General features: G+C 45.1%; 1 protein-coding gene across 2 annotated transcripts in view; it reads left to right on the forward strand.

Moving 5' to 3' along the window:
- Positions 1-3,204: 3,204 nt before the first annotated feature.
- Positions 3,205-12,620, forward strand: part of ALS2CL (ALS2 C-terminal like) — a 45,346-nt gene continuing 35,930 nt past the window's right edge. The window contains exons 1-2 of one of the 2 annotated variants that reach the window (XM_030971743.1): positions 3,205-3,422; positions 12,451-12,568. In XM_030971743.1, the coding sequence (XP_030827603.1) occupies positions 12,454-12,568 (115 nt within the window). In that variant the 5' untranslated portion in view covers positions 3,205-3,422; positions 12,451-12,453. Of the gene's footprint in view, positions 3,423-9,060; positions 10,024-12,450; positions 12,569-12,620 lie in introns of those variants that run through there. The other variant, XM_030971742.1, reaches the window with a different exon arrangement.

Below are 12,620 nucleotides of genomic sequence, written 5' to 3' on the forward strand. Positions count from 1 at the left end.
GAATTCGGGATGCGGGAAGAGCCACGTGGTGGCAGCAGCGAGACAGGGAATTCCCGCTTCCCGAATTTCCTCTGGAATTCCAAGCTGGAGCTCCAAGATTTTAAGGAATTCTTCCCGCCGAATTTTTGGTTTTTGGGAATGAGGTTCCTGCATCCAAGATTTTCCTTGTTCCTCTCCTGCTCTCTCCTCCTTTATTTTCCCGCATATCCCAAATTTCCTGGTTTTCAAAAAAATCGGGATAAAACTCGGGGAGATCTCGAGGAATTCCCGGGATTTTTGGGTTTGGTTAAAAAGTTCCCTCTGGAAGCGAAAGGGATCAAATGTGGGGAAATCCTGAATTCCAGAGGATTTGGGAATGGAAATTCTGGGAAGTGGTTCAGAGGATTTTCTGGGAATGCATCCCATGAGCTCAAAGTATAAATTCCAGGAATTCTGGGATGGGAATTCGGGGTCATTCCTGCTGCCTCAGTCATAAATTGGGAATTCCAGCTCCATCCTTTTATTCCCAGAGTTTTGGGAACGGAATTCTGGGAAATGCTGTGGAAATCTGGGATCTGGATAAGAGGATTTTCTGGGAATTCATTCCAGGTGTTGTAATATGAAATCTGGGAACTCTGGGATGGCAATTCGAGGTCATTCCTGGTGTCTCATCCATCAGTTGGGAATTGCAGCTCCATCCTTTCAATCCCAGAGGTTTGGGAATGGAAATCCCAGGATGTGGATAAGAGGATTTTCTGGGAATCCATTCCAGGTGCTGGAATAACAACTCTGGGAATTCTGGGACAGGAATTCCAGGTCACTCCTTTCATTACCAGAACTTTGGGAATGGAAACTCCAGGAACTGGTTCAGGGAATTTTTTGGGAATGTATCCCATGTGCTGGGAATATAAGCTTTGGGAATTCTGGCATGAGCATTCCAGCTCCTTCCTTTTATTCCCAGAGGTTTGGGAATTTTGGAATTCTAGGAAATGCTGTGGAAATCCCGGCATGTGGATAAGAGAATTTTCTGGGAATCCATTCCAAGTGCTGGGAATTGAAACTCTGGGAATTCTGCGATGGAAATTCCAGCTCCATCCTTTTATTCCCAGAGGTTTGGGAATGGAAATTCTGTGATCTGAATAAGAGGATTTTCTGGGAATCCATTCCAGGTGCTGGAATATCAGCTCTGGGAATTCTGGAATGGGAATTCCATGTCATTCCCATCCATCACTTGGGAATTCCAACTTCCATCCTTTTATTCCCTTGGCTTTGGGAATGAAATGCTGGAAAATGGTGTGGAAATCTGGGATCTAGTTTGGAGAATTTTCTGGGAATCCATTCCAGGTGCTCAAGATATCAAATCTGGGAATTCTGGGATGGGAATTCCCGTTCATTCCCAGTGTCTCAGCCATGAATTCCAGCTCCTTCCTTTTATTCCCAGAGCTTTGGGGATGGAATTTTATCCCTTTGGAAGAGGTTATGGAAATCCTGGGATCTGGTTCAGGGAATTTTCTGGGAATGCATGCCATGGGCGTGGAATTCTGTGATGGAAATTCCAGCTCCATCCTTTTATTCCCAGAGGTTTGGGAATGGAAATTCTGGGATCTGAATAAGAGGATTTTCTGGGAATGCATTCCAGGTGCTGGAATATCAACTCTGGGAATTCTGGGGTGGAAATTCCAGCTCCTTCCTTTTATTCCCAGAGCTTTGGGGATGGAAATCCCAGCATGTGGATAAGAGGATTTTCTGGGAATGCATTCCAGGTGCTGGGAATTTAAACTCTGGGAATTCTGGGATGGGAATTTTGGGTCATTCCTTTTTATTCCCAGAACTCTGGGAATGGAAACTTCAGGATCTGGTTGAGAGGATTTTTTGGGAATGCATCCTATGGGCTTGGAATATCAATGGGAATTCTCGGATGGGAATTCTGTGTCATTCCTGGTGTCTCATCCATCAGCTGGGAATTCCAGCTCGTTCCTTTTATTCCCAGAGCTTTGGGAATGGAATTCTGGGAAACGCTGTGGAAATCTGGGATGTGGATAAGAGAATTTTCTGGGAATCCATTCCAGGCGCTGGAATATCAACTCTGGGAATGCTGGGATGGGAATTCCAGGTCATTCCTTTTATTCCCACAGCTTTGGGAATGGAATTTTATCCTTTTGGAAGAGGTTATGGAAATCCCGGATCTGGTTCAGGGAATTTTCTGGGAATTCATTCCAGGCGCATGGAATATCAACTGGGAATTCCGGGATGGGAATTCTGGGATGGGAATTCCGGGTCATTCCCATCCATCAGCTGGGAATTCCAACTTCCACCCTTTTATTCTCAGAGGTCTGGAAATGAAAGTTGGAATTTTCCTGGGAATCCATTCCAGGCGCTGGAATATCAACTCTGGGAATGCTGGGATGGGAATTCCAGGTCATTCCTTTTATTACCAGAGGTTTTATTTTCAATTTTCTCATATTTTAATTTTATGTATTTATGTTTATTTTATTTGTTAAAAACTATTTTTTCATAGATTTTATTTTTTAAATTATTTTATACTTTTTTTTAATTTTAATTATTCAATTTTTATTTTTTCTTCTCAATTTTTATTTTATCTTAAACTTTTTTATTTTTTATTTGTAATTTTTACAATTTCAAATGTATTTAATGTTATTTTTAATTTAATTTTTCTTTTATCTATTCAGTTTTTATTTTGTTTTATTTCTTCTTTTTTAAATTTTTTTTAATTTTTATCTCTCTATTTTTGTTTTTGTTTATTTTAGCTTAAACTTTATTTTTTAAACTTTTAATTATTTATTTTAAATTTTGTTTTATTTTATTTTTTATTTAATTCTTGCTTTATTTTTATTAAATTTTACTTAATTTTACTTAATTTCTATTTTATTTCATTGTTGTTTTTCTTTCTATGTAATTTTTACCTTTTATTTATTCTTATTTGGATTTTTAAATTTTATTTTACTTTTAAATTCCATTTTAATTGATTTGATTCCATTTTTTTATTTTAACAACGAGGCAAGACAAAAATTAATTTTATTGTTTGAATAGAGTTAATTTTATTTTTAATTTCTAAAATTTAATTTATTTTATTTTATTAAATTTTATCGTATTTTATTTTAAAATTTTATTTATTTTACTTTATTACTTAATTTTATTAAATTCGGGAAAATCCGGGAAAATCCGGGAATCTTGGGAAATATTCGGGAATTCGGTGCCGTTTCCCTTTAAATCCTCCCCGAGCCCTTCCCGGCTCGGGTTGCAGCCGATGGAATTTTCCAGGGCCGAGGTTTCCATGGAGACCGGGAATGTTGTGCTGCACCTTGGGAGAAAAGAATTCCAAGAATTTCGCGTCCTTCCCTTTCGAATTGGGGCTGGAGAGGAGCCGGAGCCGAATCCCCGAATCCCCGTTCCCATGAATCCGGATCCCGGCTGATCCCGAGGTAAAAGGGAATTTTTGGCTCCCGGAATTGTTCCTGTTGGGTTTTGTGGGGATCGAGGGGTTCCAGCTCGGGAATTTTTTGGGATTTGGGAATGCCTGTGCCGATGTTCTGGAGCTTTAGGAACGGATCCGAAGGCGCAAGGGAGGATGGGGAGCTGGGAATTCTGGAAAACGCTGTTCCATGGGAATTGTGCCTCATTTCCTACAAATATTCCCAAATCCCTGACAGGGATGGGACATCAGGAATGGGATAAATATTCCCAAATAATGGACATGGATGGAACATTGGGAATGGGATAAACATTCCCAAATCCCTGCTGGTTCCTGTGGAATGCTGGGAATGGAATCGAACAGTGGGATAAATATTCCCAAATCCCTGAAATGAATGGAACATTGGGAATGGGATAAATATTCCCAAAATCCTTGAGTTGGATGGAACACTGGGAATGGGATAAATATTCCCAAATCCTGGAGATGGATGGAACATTGGGAATTGGATAAATATTCCCAAATCCCTGAGTTGGATGGAACGTCAGGAATGGGATAAACATTCCCAAATCTCTCCTGGTCCTGATGGATCATTGGAATATGATGGTGGGATAAATATTCCCAAATTCCCCTGCTGGCTCCTATGGAATGTTGAGAATGGGATGGAACTGTGGAATAAATATTCCCAAAATTCCTGAGTTGGATGGAAAGTTGGGAATAGGATAAATATTCCCAAATCCTGCCGGTCTTGATGGAATGTTGGGAATGGGATGCAACAGTGGGATAAATATTCCCAAAATCATTGAGTTGGACGGAACACTGGGAATGGGATAAATATTCCCAAATCCTTGAGTTGGATGGAACACTGGGAATGGGATAAATATTCCCAAATCCTGGAGATGGATGGAACATTGGGAATGGGATAAATATTCCCAAATCTCTGCTGGATCCCTGCTGGTTCCAATGGAATGTTTGGAATGGGATGTAACAGTGGGATAAATATTCCCAAAATTCTTAAATTGGAAGGAATGTTGGGAATGGGATAAATATTCCCAAATCTCTGCTGATCCCGATGGAATTTTGGGAATGGGATAGAATGGGGGGATAAACATTCCCAGATTCCTGCCGGTCCCAATGGAATTTTGGGAATGGGATGGAACAGTGGGATAAATATTCCCAAAATCCTTGAGTTGGATGGAACACTGGGAATGGGATAGAATTGTGGGATAAATATTCCCAAATTCCCTGAGTTGGATGAAGTATCAGGAATGGGATATGATGGTGGGATAAATATTCCCAAATTCCCTGCCGGCCCTGATGGAATGTCGGGAATGGGACACAAAAGGGGGATTCCCTTGGATGAGGGGACTTGGTGTCTCCAAGTCCTGACAGGTCTCAAGGAATGTTTGGATGATGATCCCAGAAATCTTTTGGGATGTCCTGGGCAGGAGCAGGAGCGGGATGATCCTGGAGAATCCCGTTTTTTGTGGATCATTATGGATGTCCCTGTCCTTTGGAGGTGGGGACAGGGCCAGGCTGTCCCCATGGAGCTGGGAAATGCTGGATACAGATGGAAGGGTTGGATAGGGGTGGAAAGGCCACTCCAAGGCCACCAACTCGTGCGACCACAGGAAAACAGTCCTGGAATGTTTGGGATGGAAGGGATCTCTGCAGGTTCTCCAGAGCAACCAGTTCCGAGATTCCGTCTCTCCTGCTTGGCTCCGGGTGCTGATGGAGCCCATGAAATGTATGGGTGATGATCACAGAAATCTTTTGGGATGTCCTGGGCAGGAGCAGAAGCGGGATGATCCCAGATCCCGTTTTTTGTGGATCATTATGGATGTCCCTCACCTTTGGAAGTGGCTTCCAGGCCAGTGGGACAGGGCCAGGTTGCCCCCATGGAGCTGGGAAAGGTTGGATGTGGATGGAATGGTTGGGAAAGGTTGGATGGGGATGGGAAAGGTTGGATAGGAATGGGAAGGTCACTCCAAGGCCACCAACTCGTGTGGTAAAAAGGAAAAAAGTCCTGGAATGTTTGGCATGGAAGGCACCTCCAAAGGTTCTCCGGAGCAACCAATTCCAAGACTTCATCTCTCCTGTCTCCTCCATATCCAAAGGTTGGAGATGGATGGGAAAGGTTGGATAGGGATGGAAAGGTTGGCAAGGGTCGGATGTGGATGGAAAGGTCACTCCAAGGCCACCAACTCCCAAGGCCACAGGAAAAACCATCCTGGTGGTGACGGAGCTCAAGGAAGGTTTGGACAGCGCCCTTGGAAAAGCTGGAACGGGACGGATCCAACCTGGAACCCTCCAAAGGAAGGGACAAACCCTTGATCCCGATCCAAGGGTTAAGAATTCCCTGGGAATAAAATATTCCTGGGACCTGTCAGTCGAGCCAGACCAGTTCTGGAACCGCCTGGAGAACCTCCGGGAGAAATTCCAGCGGCAGCCGGGTGGGGGAACTGCCCCAGGAATTCCCATGGAATTCTGGTGTCTCCTGGCCCATTCCTGTCCCATTCCATCCCACTCTTCCCTAAATCCTCCTGCTCATCCCAACGGGATTTTCCTAGAAGGGAATTTTCCGAAACTAACCCTGGAATTCCGTCCTGGTTTCCAACAGCTCTTCAAAGCAAATTCCCACTGCTGATCCTGTTTTTTTCTCGGGATTTGTTTTCCAATCCCTCCCTCATCCTTTAGGGAAAGGTTTGCGTTGTCGCGGTGAAAAAAAGCGGGATTGGGTTTTGGGATTGCTGCTCCACATCCCCCGTTTTCCAGGAACATGAAAATCCCAGGATTCTGGACTTGCAAGGCAAAAAATGTGGGAATTTTGGGCTTGGATTTAGGATTTGTTTTTCGGAGGAGGGGAAATGATTCCTGGGGCTGAAGTGTCTGGGGTCTCCTTAAAAGGATTTGGGAATTTTGGGGCTGGATTTGGGATTTTTTAGGAGGAAGGGAAGTGGTTCCTGGGATGAGGTGTCTGGGGACTCCTTAAAAGGGTTTGGGAATTTTGGGGTTGGATTTGGGATTTTTTACGAGGTGGAGGAAGAGTTAAAGGTGGCTGAGGTGGAGCAGGGAACTCTGGGAGCTCCTGAGAGAAGGATTTTGGAATTTGGGGTTGTTTTTAGGGTTTTTTTAGGAGGAGCAGAACGAGTTCCTGGGGCTGTGGTGTCTGGGATTTCCTGAAAAGGTTTTAGGAACTTTAGGGTTGGATTTAGGATTTTTTAGGAGGAAGGGAAATGCTGAGGTGCACAGAGAACTCTGGGATCTCCCGAGGGATGGATTTGTGGGTTTGGGGTCAGATTTAGGGTTTTTAGGAGGAGCGGAACGAGTTCCTGGGGCTGTGGTGTCTGGGATCTCCTGAAAAGGTTTTAGGAATTTTAGGGTTGCATTTAGGATTTTTTAGGAGGAAAGGAAGGAGTTAAATGTGGCTGAGGTGTCTGGGGTCTCCTTGAAAAGTTTTGGGAGCTTTGGGGTTGGGTTTAAGATTTTTTAGGAGCAGGAGAGAGAGTTAAAGGTGGCTGAGCTGGAGCAGGGAACTCTGGGAGCTCCTGAGGGATGGATTTTGGAATTTGGGGTTGTTTTTAGGGTTTTTTTAGGAGGAGTGGAATGAGTTCCTGGGGCTGATGTGTTTGGGATCTCCTGAAAAGGTTTTAGGAATTCTGGGGTTGCATTTAGGATTTTTTAGGAGGAAAGGAAGGAGTTAAATGTGGCTGAGGTGTCTGGGGTCTCCTTGAAAGGTCTTGGGAGCTTTGGGGTTGGGTTTAGGGTTTTGTAGGAGATGGGGGAATTGTTAAAGGAGCCTGAGGTACACAGAGAACTCCGGAACCACCTGAGAGATGGGTTTGGGATTTTTTGGGTTTTTTAGGAGGAAAGGAAAGCGTTAAAGGTGGCTGAGCTGGAGCAGAGGACTCTGGGACCTCCCGAGGGATGGATTTGTAGGTTTGGGGTTGGATTTAGGGTTTTTAGGAGGAGCGGAAAGAATTCCTGGGGCTGAGGTGCCTGGGATCTCCTGAGGAATGGATTTGGGTATTTTAGGGTTGGATTTAGGATTCTTTCAGGAGGAAGGGAAAGAGTTAAAGGTGTCTGAGGTGTCTGGGGTCTCCTTAAAAGGTTTTAGGAACTTTGGGGTTGAGTTTAGGGTTTTTTAGGAGGAGGAGAGAGAGTTAAAGGTGGCTGAGCTGGAGCAGGGAACTCTGGGAGCTCCTGAGAGAAGGATTTGGGAGTTTGGGGTTGTTTTTAGGAATGAGTTCCTGGGGTTGATGTGTTTGGGATCTCCTGAAAAGGTTTTAGGAATTTTGGGGTTGGATTTAGGATTTTTTAAGAGGAAGGGAAATGCTGAGGTGCACAGAGAACTCTGGGATCTCCTGAGGGATGGATTTGTGGGTTTGGGGTTGTTTTTAGGGTTTTTTTAGGAGGAGCAGAACGAGTTCCTGGGGCTGTGGTGTCTGGGATCTCCTGAAAAGGTTTTAGGAATTTCAGGCTTGCATTTAGGATTTTTTAGGAGGAAGGGAAATAGTTAAAGGTGGCTGAGGTTTGCAGAGAACTTTGGGATCTCCTGAGGGATGGATTTGGGAATTTTGGGGTTGGATTTAGGATTTTTAGGGAAACAGAAAGAGTTAAAGGTGGCTGAGGTGTCTGGGGTATCCTTAAAAAGTTTTAGGAATTTTGGAGTCGGATTTAGGATTTTTAGGAGGAAGGGAAATGGTTAAAGGGGGCTGAGCTGCACAGAGAACCCCGGGACCGCCTGACCGAGGGATTTGTGGGTTTGGGGTCGGATTTAGGATTTTTTTAGGAGGTGCGGAAAGAGTTCCTGGGGTTGAAGTGTGTGGGATCTCCTGAGGGATGGATTTGGGAATTTTGGGGTTGGATTTAGGAGGAGGGGAAAGAGTTAAAGGTTGAGGTGCAGCAGAGAACTGTGGGACCGCCTGACCGATGGATTTGTGGGTTTGGGGTTGTTTTTTTGGGTTTTCAGGAGGAGGGGAAATGGTTAAAGGCGGCTGAGGTGTCAGATCTCCTGAGAGGATTTGGGAATTTTGGATTTAGGGTTTTTAGGAGAAAGGGAAAGAGTTAAAAGTTGAGGTGCAGCAGAGAACTCTGGGAGCTCCTGAGAGCAGGATTTGAGTTTGGGGCTGGTTTTAGGGTTTTTTAGGAGGCAGGGAAATGGTCCCTGGGGCTGAAGTGTCTGGGATCTCCGGAAAAGGTTTTAGGAATTTTGGGGCGGGGTTTAGGGTTTTAAGGAGGAGGGGAAATGGTTAAAGGTGTTTGAGGTGTCTGGGATCTCCTGACCGGTGGATTTGGGAATTTTGGGGTCGGATTTAGGATTTTTAGGAGGACGGGAGATAATTTCTGGTGCGGCAAAGAACTCCGGGACCCGCTGAGAAAAGGATTTGGGAACTTTGGGGTCGGGTTTAGGGTTTTTGGGAGGAGGGGAAAGAGATAAAAGTGGCTGAGGTGTCTGGGATGGATTTGGGATTTTTAGGGTTGGATTTAGAATATTTTAGGAGGAAGGGAAAGAGTTAAAGGTGGCTGAGCTGCACAGAGAACTCCGGACCGATGGATTTGGGAATTTTGGGGTCGGGTTTAGGGGTTTTAGGAGGGGAAAGAGTTAAAAGTGGCTGGGGTGTCTGGGATCTCCTGACCGGTGGATTTGGGAATTTTAGGGTTGGATTTAGGAGGAGGGGAAAGAGTTAAAAGCGGCTGAGGTGTCTGGGATGGATTTGGGGTTTTTAGGGTTGGATTTAGAATTTTTAGGAGGAATGAAAGAGTTAAAGGTGGCTGAGCTGCACAGAGAACTCCGGAATCTCCTGACGGACGGATTTGGGAATTTTGGGGTCGAGTTTAGGGGTTTTAGGAGGAAGGGAAATGGTTAAATGTGGCTGAGGTGTCTGGGATCTCCTGACCGATGGATTTGGGAATTTTAGGGTCGGATTTAGGATTTTTTTTTTAGGAGGAAGGGAAAGAGTTAAAGGTTGAGGTGCAGCAGAGAACTCTGGGAGCTCCTGCCCGAGGGATTCGGGAAGTTTGGGGTTGGTTTTGGGGTTTTAATGCGGAAGGGAAGCGGCTCGTGGCGCATGTGAATGGCAGGAAAAAATCTCCTTTTCCAAAGAATTCCTGGAATTCCCAACAAATGGGAGCGAGCCTGGAAGGAGGAAGAAAAAAATCCCAATTTTTTTTTTTTTTTGGGAGAAGCGCTGTGGGAACAGAGCGAGGCTGAGAAGCGAAACTTGCCCCAAACCCCTCCTGAGCTTTTTTTTCCTTTCACTTCTCGAAATTTCAACTTCCCGAAAGTTCGACTTCCCCGAAATCCGCGTTGACAAAATCCGGAATGACAAAATCCGGCCTGACAAAATCCGGGATTATTTAAATAAATAAATTAAAAATAAATAAAAGTCGGGGAGGGGGAAGAGGAGGAGCAGGAACTTTGGGGAGCCAAGATTTGGGATTTTGTAATCCCGACTCCCGTGGGTGTTTGGGATTTGGGGTTCTGCCTCCAAATGTGGGAGGGAAAGATGGGAGGGAAAAATTCCAGCCTCGGGAACACCGAGAATTCCCGGATTTCTGCGCCTCCCGGAGATTTTCCCAGCCGGGAATTTTCCTGCGCTGCCTCATTCCAGGTGGGTCGCTCCAAAAATCCAGCAAATTTTGGGATTTCCTGCTTGGTTTTGGGATCGGTTTGCTTTAGTCCGGAGGAAACTTGGGAATGTTTTCCCCAGGTAGAACCGGGATCAAACTCCAAATCCCGGAGCGGATTTTCCCACCGAGCCCCGCTTTCCCCTAAGGAATTTCAGTTCTTTTTAAGGAATTTCACTCACGGAATGAAACCAGCCCCGATCTAAACCCGGTCCTTGCTCCCACCGCGGCTTTTCCAGGCGGGACTCCCCGATCCTGCTCCTGCAGGGAGGGATTTTCCAGCCTCGCCGGGAATTCCAGGGCGGATGAAACAAAGCTGGAGAAGCCGCGGCCGTGCCAAGAGATCAAGAATTAAAGCCTGGTTGATAAGCTCGGTTTAGCCGGTTTCTGTCCGGGGGGAGGTGATCCCAAAAAAACCCTTCCAGGAGCTCCAGAATTCCATGGAAAGTCGGGATTCAAGGCTCGGTTTTGGGTGGAAAGCGGCGCTTTGGAGGCTTTTGAAAAATAATAAAAAATTAAAGGCAGAGGAGGGGCTGGGTTTAAACTTGGGTTTATTTTGGGGCTGGGTTTAGTCTGTGGTTTAAACTGTGGTTTCATTTGGGGCTGGGTTTAAACTTTGATTTAGTTTGGAGCTGGGTTTAAACTTGGGTTTAGTTTGGAGCTGGGTTTAAACTTTGATTTATTTTGGGGCTGGGTTTAAACTTTGGTTTAAACTTGGGGTTCATTTGAGGCTGGGCTTAAACTGTGGTTTAGTTTGGGGCTGAGTTTAAACTGTGGTTTAAATTGGGGCTGGGTTTAAACTTCGGTTTAGTTTGGGGCACGTTTTAAACTTGGGTTTAATTTGGAGCTGAGTTTAAACTGGGTTTAAACCGTGGTTTAGTTTGGGGCTGGGTTTAAACTGGCTTCATTTGGGACTGGGTTTAAATTGGGTTTAAACTTTGGTTTACTTTGGGGCATGTTTTAAACTTGGGTTTAATTTGGAGCTGGGTTTAAACTGGGTTTAAATTGGGTTTATTAGGCCTGGCCTAAAGCTGAGGCTGTTTAGGGAAAACCCTTTGGAATGTGCAGCTGCTCCCTGGAATGGCTTCAATCCCAAAGAGCAGGAAAATGGGAATTTTTGGGAATGTGGGTGGGGTTATCCCAAAAATCCAGCCTGGAGTGCTTTTGGAGGCCAAAAAATCTGGGAATTCCAAAGAAATTCAGGAATAACAGGGAGGGACAGGGACTAAAGTTGGGAATTTGGAGATTGCTGGTTCCAGAGTTGTTTTTTTGGGAATAGGACAGAATAAACCTCGGGAAGCCTCCTGGGTTTAGGTTTGGTTGCTAAAACCAGCTCTAGTTAATCCCAGCCTAGCTGAGCCACAGGCCTGACCTGTTTGGGAATGTTGACATTCCAAAGGTGTTGGAAAAGGCTTCATGCAAAGCGCCTGGAATTCCCTTGGGAAAGGCTTTGGGCTGGAAAGCTCCCGGGGGGAATTTCTCTGGGAATTGTGGGAAATTCCTCCAGGAATTGTAGGAATTCTTTCTGGGAATTGGGGGAATTTTCTGCAGGAACTGGGGGGGATTTCCTCTGGGAATTTGGGGGGATTTCCTCTGGGAATTGGGGGAACTTTCTGCAGGAATTGGGGGGAATTTTCTTTGGGAAAAGAAAAATAATCCCGCTGGATTCCATTAATTCCTGAAGGAAATAATTCCAGGCTTTTCCAAATATTTTGTGGCCCTGGGATCATCAGGAATTTGGGAGAAGAGGGATGAGGATGGGATTGAGAGGGGTGGGAAGAGATTTCTCCTTTATCCCGTGGATTTCTGGGATTTTCCCCTCTGGAATGCATCAGGATAACCGCAAGGAATGAATTCCAGGCTTTCCAGCATTGAGATCATCGGGAATTTGGGAATGGGTGGGATGGGAATGAGATTTCTCCTTCATCCCTTGATTTCCAGGATTTTCCCCTGGGAAAACCCCTCTGGAATCCATTAGGATTAACACAAGGAATTCCAGGCTTTTCCTGATTATTGGGAATTTTGGAAAAGAGGGCTGGGAATGAGAGTGGTGGGAAGAGATTTCTCTTTCATCCTTGGGATTTCTGGAATTTTCTCCTGGAAAAACTCCTCTGGAATGGGAAAATCCCCATCAGGATTAACACAAGGAATTAATTCCAGGCTTTTCCAGCACTGAGATCATTGGGAATTTGGGAAAATTTGGGAAAATTCAGGAAAACTGGGCTGGGTTGTCTCTGCTTGAGCTGTTTGGTTTCTGCTCCTCTTCCAACTTTTCCTGAGGATTTTTGGGATCGGCTCCACTCGGGAACACCACCAAGGGCAGGGAAATTTTGCTGGAAATCCAAGGAAAAACCTTGGAGATGGAATCCAGTGGATTTCCAGGGATTTGATTCATTCCTGCTGTTTTCCAGGCCATGTCCACAGCTGGAATTTCGGGAATTTTGGGATCGTTGCTCCAGCTGGAGGAAAGCTTCTCCTCCTGCCTGGCCCGGATCGACGCCCTCATCCTCAAACCTCTGCTCCAGGCAGGTAAATTCCGGGAATTTTTCTCTGGAATTTCCACCTGGAATCGAATCTGGGA

The sequence above is a fragment of the Camarhynchus parvulus genome, chromosome 2 (genome assembly GCF_901933205.1).
Source record: "Camarhynchus parvulus chromosome 2, STF_HiC, whole genome shotgun sequence".
Classification (NCBI taxonomy): Eukaryota; Metazoa; Chordata; class Aves; order Passeriformes; family Thraupidae; genus Camarhynchus; species Camarhynchus parvulus.